We start from the raw sequence: 11853 nt of genomic DNA on the forward strand, positions 1-11853 counted from the left end.
CGAAAAAACGTCAATGTTTCTTAAAGTAATGTTTACCAAAGAACTTATTTTAATCATAAATTCAAAACTGCCATTATATATATATATATATATATATATATATATATATATATATATATATATATATATATATATATATATATATAATGGCAGTATATATATATAATCTTTTCCAGCCAACTTTCATAAACAATGGGTAATATTTTAGATGATATAAATTCCTGACAGGGTCTTTCTTTTCCGTAACAAACTGCAAATAAAGTCCTTTTCAAATAAACATATCCGAACCAGCCGAATGTGGCATATATCTATGGTGGACTACAACCGGACCATCTCTATTACACGCCATTACTGTAGGTGGCGCTGTGGTGACAAACGCGCTTCTCTTCCCGCCGTGCGGTCACAGTGCGCTCGTAGTCCTTCCCTCTTTCGGCAGCAAGGCGTGCGAGTGTGCTACAGTAGCCTATGCTGTTTGAATAAACGTAATTTTTTCTTCTTAAATAGTACTTAAGGAGTCCAGAAATGGTAAGTTCAACAAAAACGATCACGCTTTGTTTACTGTTTGAGTTTATGTGGGCAAAAGAGGTGGTTTCATTTATAAATGAGCTGGTAATGTGATCGGTGTGCTAGCGTCTGTAACGTAGACTGGTCGTTGTTGCAACCGGTTGGGCTGTTTTTTGGATCCTAAATCCAATGTTTTTATGCCTGCATCTCAAAACCAAGTGATCTGTTTACTTTGCGTATCTAACGCTCATATAATTCCAAGCAAACTGTTGGCAATAATAATAATAATAACAACAACAACAACAAAAAGTGGCGAAAGTAAAATGTTGCTACAATGTTTATTCCTTAATGTTATGCTTTACAATTCCTGACATGTAATCGTAGAAAACATTCCCTGTCTTAGTTCAGTTAGGATCAATATTTTAAGAATGTGAAATGTCAGAATAATAGTAGAAAATTTATTTATTTCATCACTTTGTGTCAGAAGTTTACTTACACTTTGCTAGTATTTGGTAGCATTGCCTTTAAATTGTTTAACTTTGGTCAAACATTTTGGGGAGCCTTCCACAAGCTTCTCAAAATAAGTTTAATATTTTTGGTCCATTCCCCCAGACAGAACTGGTGTAAATGAGTCAGATTTGTAGGCCTCCTTGCTTGCACATGCTTTTATCACATCAGAGTGAGGTCAGGGCTTTGTGATGGTCACTCCAGTACCTTGACTTTGTTGTCCTTAAGCCATTTTGTCACAACTTTGGAGGTATGTTTGGGGTCATTGTCCATTTGGAAGACCCATTTGTGACTTGAGCTTTAACTTCCTGGCTGATGTCTTGAGATGTTGCTTCAACATATCCACATAATTTTCCTTCCTTATAATGCCATCTATTTTGTGAAGTGTACTAGTCCGTCCTGCAGCAAAGCACCCCCACAACATGATGCTGCCACCCCCATGCTTCACGGTTGGGATGGTGTTCTTCGGCTTGCAAGTCTCACCCTTTCTCCTTCAAATATAGCAATGGTCATTATGGCCAAACAGTTCAATTTTTGTTTCATCAGACCAGAGGAAATTTCTTCAGTAAGTAAGATCTTTGTACCCATGTTCACTTGCAAACTGTAGTCTGGCTTTTTTATGGTGGTTTTGGAGCAGTGGCTTCTTCCTTACTGAGCAGCCTTTCAGGTTATGACGATATAGGACTCGTTTTACTGTGGATATAGATACTTGTCTACCTGTTTCCTCCAGCATCTTCACAAGGTCTGCTGTTGTTCTGGGATTGATTTACACTTTTCACACAAACTACGTTCATCCCTAGGAGACAGAATGCGTCTCCTTCCTGAACTGTATGATGGCTGCTTGGACCCATGGTTTTTATACTTGCATACTATTGTTGCAATAGTGGCACCTTCAGGCATTTTTAAGTTGCTCACAAGGATGAACCAGACTTGTGGAGGTCCACAATTTTTTTCTGATTAGAAGGTATGCCTTAAAATACATCCATAGGTACACCTCCAATTCAGTACACCTCCTTTCAGAAGCTAATTGGCTAAAGGCTTGACATAATTTTCAGGAATTTTTCAAGCTGCTTAAAGGCACAGTTAACTTAGTGTATGTAAACTTCTGAACCTCTGTCATTTTGATATTGTCAATTAAAAGTAAAACTATTTGTCTGTAAACAATTGTTGGAAAAATGACTCGTGTCATGCACTAAGTAGATGTCCAAAACAACTTGCCATAACTATAGTTTGCTAATATTATATCTGTGGAGTGGTTAAAAATTAGTTTTAATGACTTCAATCTAAGTGTATGTAAACTTCTGTCTTCAACTAATATATATATATATATATATATATATGAGTAGGTATGCTGATCACTATGCTTGAGACCATTTTCAGCATTCTAAATAGTATTGCCAAAAGTAATTTCATTCTCAATACTAAACTGTACTATATTTCCCCATCAGAGTTTGCCATTGAACCCCAAGCCGTTTCTAAACGGTCTCACGGGTAAACCTGTGATGCTAAAGCTGAAGTGGGGTATGGAGTACAAGGGGTACCTGGTGTCTGTGGATGGATACATGAATATGCAGGTAAGTTCCTAAATATAATGCACCCTTTATGGATGCGTCACAGTTTTTATTAAGAAGTTTTGATCTACGCCATTTAAATTACCTGGTCACCACTTTTGGAGGTGTCCCACATGTGATTCTGGGACATAGTAAACACAACAGGTAATCTGAACTGTACATGTAATGCAGCACATACTTAAAAGCTAATGACAGATGCAGTTTATCATATTTATTTGCCTCACTCTTTGTTGTCTTAATGTATTTGGTAGTCACATTCAGGTAATATTTATATAAAATTTATATTGAAATTAGTAATGCTACAACCCAGCCTGGATTTGAAAAACAACCCCTGTTGTATTATATCCCACATTGAATAAAAACAAATCAAGCTTTGTCTGACTGACTGTTCCATATATGGGTTTATTTTAAATTAAGTGCAAGCCTAATGGGCTGCAGCATCAAGTTTGAGGTGTTTTCATATTGACTACGTACATGCCTAGCAATGCAATGAACTGGGTAGCTGCTAGCTAGACTAAATGTTTTGTCTGCATCTCCTGTTAAAAGCTCTCTTAGCTCAGCTTTTTATTTGGTTACACGGAGAGTGAGTGAGAGAGAGAGCGAGAGAGAAAGAAAGAATGGTCAATTAATGGTTTTTAACTGAGTTCTGTTTCTGTGCTGTATCTAGCTGGCCAACACAGAAGAGTATGTGGATGGAGCGCTAGCAGGTCACCTTGGTGAGGTGCTCGTCAGGTAAGGTTTTGTACTACAACTTATGACAATAACCACAGGAATAACAGCAAATACATACTTCATAGATATACTAATGATCTTGATTTCTTTCCATTTCCTTAGGTGTAATAATGTTTTGTACATAAGAGGAGTCGAAGAAGAGGAAGAAGATGGAGAGATGAGAGAATGAAGAGTGAATTTTGACTAATTATGATTGGAAGATGTATTGCTCTGTTTGCTTTGTGTCTCAGTTTTATGTGAAACTGTCTCTTGTTAAATTGTTAGTTTGGTTATTATTTTTTACACTAAACTTTATTGGTGGCACAATGATTAATAAATTGTGCAGTTTGTATGTTTTTGTTGTTGTCATTTCTTTTAGCTTGGTTGATTTTGTGTCTGATATTAAGGTTCTAATTTGCCTCATACACTGCAGTACAAATGGAAAATGCAGAAACCGCATGTTTTAAAAATTGAGTCATGACCGAAGTTTATTCTCTAAGACTGATCTGTCCTGTGACAGATGGCTGTGGCTCACCTATGCTCTTATTCAGTGACAATTCCAGTATCTACAAATTCCACTCTAAAACCCATGTCGTCTTTTTTTCTGCATTTCAGATTTGCTGTGGTTATAGCATCTTGACTTTGTAGGTCGGTATAGTACTGAAGTTATTTGACTTAAAGGCATAGTTAACCCAAAAATTATTTTCAAATAATTTAATCACCCATATGTCATTCCAAATGCATATCACTGTTTATGTGGAACACAAAAGGAAATATTTTAATCAATATCTCTTTCTGTCTTCAATACAATGGGAGTTAAAAATGACTAATTTTAAAGCTGAAAAAAGGACCCAAAAGTATAAAAGTCTTCTGTAGGAATATGATTTTTATGTGAGATGCACTGATATGGTGAGAAACAACCTGAAATGTAAGTCTTTTTATATATATATATATATATATATATACACATATATATATATATATATAAATAGAGAGAGACTTCTATAAAAGTGGCATGCAGATTCATATGAGTGTTTTTAGGGCTGCACGCACAACTGATGTGAAAAGTTTAACTAAAAAACAACTATTTTCTGGTTGTTTCTCACCAAAACCTCACATTTGCCCTCAGTAGACTTATATTGATGCATGAGCCACAGGGAAAGCTTAAATATATTAAATGCACTGGGAGTTGTAGAAAAAGCCAATATGTAATATTTTAGTGTTACAAAATGTTTGGCAACTGATATTTAAAACACGCAATGTTTTTTCCTGGTATTCAAATAGAAACCTGCTTAGACTGAACAGAACAATCATGGATTCTGGGCTTCTTCCTCACTGACCAACTGAAACTTGTCTACTCATTGTCCCTTTCCTTTAACTGACCTTTGGCCGAGTTACCCAATTTTTGGCTTTGCTAAATATTTACCCTCTCTTTCATCTCTGACAGTTTTCTCCTGTTGAAAAAGAGTTCTCCTGTGAATCTATTGCTCCAAAGTTAAACTAGCTCTCACAATGTCTAACGGCAGTTGCAAGCTATTGGTCAAGAATGCAAAACAAGTCATCTTAGTTTGTAAAAATGGTGAAAAGTATCTTACCAAAAATGGCATGCGGACCCTGGCTATCATTGAGAATGGCAGTTTGGTGATTGGACAGTAAGTCAGATTCACTCTTGATAATTTTGATGGTGGCTCTTAATAGTAAACATAATTTAACTAAAACTTTGACGAACTCTCAGGGTCTCTTTGCAGATCTTTGATGTGTGATTATGGTATTTTCTCTCAGTAAACAATTAGCCAGTTATCTTGTGTTGCTTACAAATGTTTCAACGCATTGATGATTAGTTAAAAAATGTAGGCACTGTAAAGGATCACAAGATTAAAACTACTTCATGTCAGTTTTTTAAATACAGTATGCAGTCTTGAAAGATGATCAGTTTTTGTATGACAAGTTTTTGTGTGTGTGTGTAGTGATGGACTCATTGATGCAGTTGGACCAGCAGACCTCATTGAGTCTCAGTTCAAAGGAACAAAATTTGACAAAGTTCTGGATGCTTCCGGCTTGTGTGTTCTTCCAGGTAGGCATTAGTTCTGACACAAAAGAAGTAATCTATCCTGAAGCTGAAGTGTTTAACTTAATCAGTGCTAAAATACTTTGTCCTCTCCCAGCTTAATACACAGAGACATGTATGTGAATTTTCTCAAAAACGAAATACCTTGTCTCTGTGGCGCTATATAAAACATTTTGAGCACCCGTCCAGCACAACACAGCAACATTGACTCAATCAATGGTTTGTGGCAGGACTGTTTTTCGATCAACAGCAGACAGCGACGTAATCGGAAAGCTCTTTAAATTTTTATTTTATTTTCGGTAGCACTAGTGCAGCAGAAATAACAAACTTCAGCTTTAAGTTCAAAGAACCTTAACATTATTTTGCAGGTCTGGTTGATGCACATACACATCCAGTGTGGGCTGGAGACCGAGTTCATGAGTTTGCAATGAAGGTTTCACTCTCATTTAATTCCATCTGTTCTCTCGGCATGCATTTTATACAGTATGGACATCTTTCTAGCACAAGTAACCAAGAACTCTCACTATGTCCTAATGTGTGTGTAGCTGGCTGGTGCCACATATATGGAGGTGCATGAAGCAGGAGGTGGGATCCATTTTACAGTCTCACATACTCGCTCAGCAACAGCAGAACATCTGTTAGAGGGATTGAAGGGCCGTCTGGAGCGCATGCTGAGAGCTGGAACCACGCTGGTGGAGTGTAAGAGTGGATACGGACTTGAGCTTGACACTGAACTGAAGATGCTGAGAGTGATCCATTCAGCGAGGAAGTCACTACCTATTGGGATATCAGCTACATACTGTGGAGCCCATGCAGTACCTAAGTACATATGCTTATGAGATGGTTTTACCAAACACAAAGCTGTTTTGATGATACAAAAAGACAAATATGTTTACTTTACGCTCCTATAGTTTGTATTTGTCCATCCTAAAGTATGAATGGCAGACAGATGCAGTTGAAGTCAGAAGCTTACATACTTAGCCATATACATTTAAACCCAGGTTAAATTCCTGACATTTAATCATAGAAAACATTCCCTGTCTTAGTTAGGATCACAAATTTATTTGAAGAATGTGAAATATCAGAATAGAAGAAAAGATAATTATTTATTTCAGCTTTTATTTCTTTCACCACATTCCCAGTGGGTCAGAAGTTTACATACACTTGGTTAATATTTGGTTGTTTAACTTGGGTCAAAACTTTTGTAGCCTTCCACAAGCATCTTACAATAAGTTGCTGGAATTTTGTCATATTCCTCCAGACAGAACTGGTGTCACTGAGTCAGGTTTGTAGGCCTCCTTGCTCACACACACTTTTTCAGTTCTGCCCACAAACCTTTTCGGATTGAGGTCAGGGCTTTGTGATGGCCATTCCAATACCTTGACTTTGTTGTCCTTAAGCCATTTTGCCACAACTTTGGAGTTATGTTTGGGGTCATTGTCCATTTGAAAGACCCACTTGTGATCAAGCTTTAATTTCATGGCTGATGTCTTGAGATGTTGCTTCAACATATCCACATAATTTTCCTTCCTTATAATGTCATCAATTTTGAGAAGTGCAGTCCTTCCTGCAGCAAAGCACCCCCATAACACGATGCTGCCACCCCCATGCTTCACTGTTGGGATGGTGTTCTTTGGCTTGCAAGCCTCACCCATTTTCCTCCAAACATAAAGATGGTCATTATGGCCAAACAGTTAAAGATTTGTATCATCAGACCAGAGGAAATTTCTTCAATAAGTACAATCTTTGTCCCCATGTGCACTTGCAAACTGTAGTCTGGCTTTTTTATGGTGGTTTTGGAGCAGTGGCTTCTTCCTTACTGAGCAGCCTTTCAGGTTATGACGATATAGGACTCGTTTTACTGTGGATATAGATACTTGTCTACCTGTTTTCTCCAGCATCTTCACAAGGTCCTTTGCTGTTGTTCTGGGATTGATTTGTACTTTTTGCATATATAGTTGATATATAGTCAATTAAAAGTGAAACAATGTGTTTTTTTACTTGTGTCAGGCACAAAGTAGATGTCCTAAATGACTTGCCAAAACTATAGTTTGCTAATATTTAATCTGTGGAGTTGTTAAAAATGTGTTTTAATGACTTCAATCTAATTGTATGTAAATTTCTGACTTCAACTGTAGATAGATAGATAGATAGATAGATAGATAGATAGATAGACAGATAGATACATACATACATACATACATACATACATACATACATACATAGATGGCAGACAGGAAGTGTATTCTGGAAATTTGTGTTTATTTTTGCAATTCTTTTTGGTGACACACTTCAGCTTTTACTTACACTTTCTTTGTCTACTCAGAGGTAAAACTATGGAAGAAGCCACTCAGGACATTGTGACAGTGCAGTTGCCTGCAATAAAAAAGGAAATTGCTTTAGGTGGACTGCATGTGGACAACATTGATGTATTCTGTGAGAAAGGTGTGTTCGATCTAAACTCCACGTGTCATATTCTGCAGACTGGCAAAGACATGGGCCTTAACATCAACTTTCATGGTGATGAACTCCATCCCATGAACTCGGCACATGTATGTATGCATTCACTCCTGCGCACTCATACTTGAACATGGTAATTGAAAGCACTTTCTCAATCTAGTAAACTCTAATATGATTGCCTAGCTTTAGACTTCATGAGTTTCCACCTGGAACCGTTGTGTTGACAAAGTACTGAGATGATACAGTGAGCGCCTTTGAGAAAGAGCTATCACTGGACTTGTTAAAGTTTGCCAGGTTAGTGACATCAAACGATACTTCGAGACACTGCAAGTAAACTAGATAGTAAGAAGTACACTATATAGCCACATTACTCTCTCCACATCTACTGATACTTTTTAGCATTATTCTGTACCCCTAAACAGTATGTTAAAAGCTAGATAACATTTTTAATCAAATTAATTACATGATATAACAATTAATTAATCTTAATATTTACAGAGAGAGGCCCCCAAATAACAAAGATTTAATATATGATGATAAAATAATTTTATTTAATAATTATAAATAGTATATATGGATATATAAAATATTTCAGATAATTAAAATACACAAAATGATTGTGGCAGATGAGTAAAGCATTAATTAAACAATACAAAATGTGGCTTAAGAAGTCACTTTATTGTTTGTTTTATTTCTATTCCATTGAACATATGCATATCATTGGCCTACGGTTCACCAGCAATACATCTTGCAACTGACTTTGTCAATCTGTCAAGGCAGACCAAAGGTCTTTTCTAAGGATGCGTTTATCATCCGTCAGATGAACTCTTTTGGAGTGTCTCACTTTGTGCGTTGCATCATAAATGCAACTTTTTTAATAATGCATAAACTCAGAAAAACACATCTCAAGACCCCTGCATTCAGAGATGTACTCCATCCAGCTGGCAAGAACGCATCCTACATAGGCATTGACAGGTGGGACATGTCCCACCTGTTTTGAAATAGCTTATGTGTCTAATGCAGAAGAAACATCTCCAGTTCTTTAGCAGGAGTTTCCATTTTCTTCATGTGTTTTATAATAAGCAGCTTGTTACTTTTAATTTTATAATAATTGCTTGTTGCCCCTGTTATCAGTGGTGATGAGTGAGGTGGCAATATTCACTTGTGCATTCAGATGAACTCTCGACTTGTTCTGCTGTTGCACAGCTTGCACACCTTTCCAGTACAATTGCAAAGCAAAATACAGACAGATGTGTTGTTTTATTAAAAAGTTATATACGGGTGAATTAGAACCCGGATATTCTTGATCGGAAACTATACCTTGAGACAATTCAGTCAATCTGGCTAAAGTCTTACTGATTTATCCACTGATTAACAAAATCCCAGTATGGATGAACTCCTCAAATTATGTAAATATTTATATTTATCAAGTTAATTATGCAAATATTTATTGGAGCACTTGAATTAGTCATCAAGAATGACTGTTTATGTTTCTGCAAATAACCTAATTAATATTTATGAGTTTTGCCACTTTGTGACTCTCCCAATATCCTCCCACCCCAAATGGTCCCTACTACTTTTTAAAACGAAGTGACACCCATGGCGTCCTCATCTTGTGCTGTTTGCTGTCGTTTAGTTGTAGTTTATTGCCTGTAAAACTGGAGTTACGCTTCCTGCCTCTTGCTGACTGAGACTCGTTAAAACATTAAGGTGGTACTTCAAGATTCAGTTGCTCTGATGGTAGGAATATTCCTCATAATGATCTGGGGCAATGATAAATTGCATTCACTTTTTAAACGCATAATTTTTTTTATATACAATTGCACTGAATTTACATATTAAATTGACAGCCATGTCAAAACAAATCACACTATGATTGTTTATTTACATGTCAGTCAGATGGCCCTTTGTCTAAGTTGGTTATTCTTGGCCAGAATAACTAGCAATGTGAATTAGAACTTTTGCAGTTTATTCAAAGGCCTGGCTTGGTTTGCCAACATCATCTGTTCTTATATCATCTCTGTCTCCTCTTTATCTCTCTCTTCTCCAACAGCTTGGGGCAGAGCTTGGCGCTTTAGCCATCAGCCATTTAGAAGAGGTGACAGATGAGGGCATTGCTGCCATGGCAACAGCTCAAACATCAGCTGTCCTGTTGCCCACCACTGCCTACATTTTGAGGTAAATAGCCACAATGCTGATGCTCACATCCCTCAGTTATCAGAGCTGTGGGGACAGCCAGAAAAATAAAAAATAAAATAAAAGAGATCAGGATTTTGATTCTCTTTATGTCTGTTAAAGGCTTTGTCCTCCACGTGCACGAGATATGCTTGATGCAGGGGTCATAGTGGCTCTAGGCAGTGACTTCAACCCCAATGCCTACTGTTGCTCAATGGTGACCATAAAACACACTTATACATAAACTGTATGGATTGATTCCATTTTACTCAAATGTGTGTTTATTTTTATTAGCCAATGGTGATGCACTTGGCCTGTGTGATGATGAAGATGTCAATGCCAGAAGCTCTGGCCGCAAGCACCATAAATGCAGCCTATGCCCTCAACCGCTCACACACACACGGATCGCTTGAAATTGGGAAACAGGGAGACCTTGTGATCATCAATGCATCACGGTAAATTTGCATGCTAAGGAGCTAAAAGGACAACTGATTCATACTTAAGTTCACTGAGTTATTCGTACGAGGCAGCGGCACAAAAATGGGTGGCTGGTCTTATAGGACAGCAGAGGAAACACAATGCTAAATGCTAATAAGATGCAGTTAACCTTATAATTCTGCATAGTAAGGGCAGGCCAATGTATATGCTAATCAACTTTTAATAGGAGAGAAAATGCTTTCTATATCTTTTGCTGTTGAGGTCAAAAGACGTGCCTCCAATCAAACTACAGCATTTTGTCACTTGTTAGAAGCTAGCAAAATTTGGCAGATTCCAGGTAGCATGACATGCTATCATCCTCAAAACCATGAACAAAACTACAAAATTTACAAAAAAATACAACCCAGACTACATTACATGATCAATTGCAACAAAGAGAAGAGTTTAAAATATTTTAATTGTTTAAATATGATTTATTCTGAAGTTTGATTTTACGGACATCTTTGTTTACTTTGGAACATTAAACAATTTTGGTAGCGTGTTGGGTTGCCAGTTGATGTTCAGTGTAAAATTATATGTAGATTCAAATTTGCTGATTTGTACTATGACTTGTCCTGTGTAAGGCGGGTGTTTGATGGGACTGGGATTACGATTAGGAGAGAGTGGTTTGATTAGAGATCTCTTTCTATGTGCTGCAGGTGGGAGCATCTGATCTACCAGTTCGGGGGTCATCAAGAGCTCATCAGATATGTCGTAATCAAAGGCGAGATTGTTCATGAGAATGACAAAGTCTTAAACATTTGAGGGCATGGCACCACAGCCAAACCTTTACAATAAGTACATCAACACTACAAGAGATTGTGAAGTAAAATGTAATTTCCATGGCTAGTAAACAGCATGAAATCATACTGAATAATAAAATGTAAAAACAAATATTTTGTTGATAATAAATAATGAATATATTATATATTATACATATATTCACATAAATTAAAAGTAACTGTTTACAACAGTTGTATAATAACTTATTTGTTGTTTGTTTTTTTCTTCTCTTGTGTCCTTCCTTATCCAAAGTGTTCCTCTATTAGCATAAAGGAAATGCACGGTTTAGTACCTGTTCCACCTTCTCTCCACCAAGCGCACATGCCTCTAACACACACACACCAGTCTTTGATTGGTCAATTGGTTTGCTGTAGCAATCTGGTCAGCTGTGGGAAAAGAAATAGAAATCAGATTTAATCCTTTAGTTTTAATGGTACTGTTCAAATGTTTTAGGCACTTGTGAAAAATGTTCCATAGAGACGATGTCTTCAAAAATAATGCCATAAATAGTTTTAATTTATCTACTAACATTATACAAAGTCGAGTAAACTTAAAAAAAAAAACTAAATTAATATTCGGTGTGGCCACCTTTGCGTT

At 36.8% G+C, this 11853-nt stretch overlaps 2 protein-coding genes across 2 annotated transcripts; both read left to right on the forward strand.

Annotated features, from left to right (window-relative positions):
- Window positions 1-413: 413 nt before the first annotated feature.
- On the forward strand, window positions 414-3639 carry LOC127650405 (small nuclear ribonucleoprotein F-like). The gene is made up of 4 exons (XM_052135836.1): window positions 414-525; window positions 2460-2585; window positions 3250-3314; window positions 3417-3639. Exons 1-4 carry the CDS (start codon window positions 523-525, stop codon window positions 3481-3483), a joined length of 261 nt encoding a protein of 86 aa, XP_051991796.1. The 5' UTR covers window positions 414-522; the 3' UTR covers window positions 3484-3639.
- Window positions 3640-4737: 1098 nt separating this feature from the next.
- On the forward strand, window positions 4738-11396 carry LOC127649890 (probable imidazolonepropionase). The gene is made up of 9 exons (XM_052135106.1): window positions 4738-4945; window positions 5261-5367; window positions 5730-5794; window positions 5907-6184; window positions 7688-7913; window positions 9875-9999; window positions 10120-10213; window positions 10291-10451; window positions 11133-11396. The coding sequence occupies exons 1-9, from the start codon at window positions 4806-4808 to the stop codon at window positions 11236-11238; spliced, it is 1302 nt and encodes a 433-aa protein (XP_051991066.1). The 5' UTR covers window positions 4738-4805; the 3' UTR covers window positions 11239-11396.
- The last annotated feature ends 457 nt before the right edge of the window (window positions 11397-11853 follow it).

This window comes from Xyrauchen texanus, chromosome 1 (assembly GCF_025860055.1).
Source record: "Xyrauchen texanus isolate HMW12.3.18 chromosome 1, RBS_HiC_50CHRs, whole genome shotgun sequence".
Lineage (NCBI taxonomy): Eukaryota > Metazoa > Chordata > Actinopteri > Cypriniformes > Catostomidae > Xyrauchen > Xyrauchen texanus.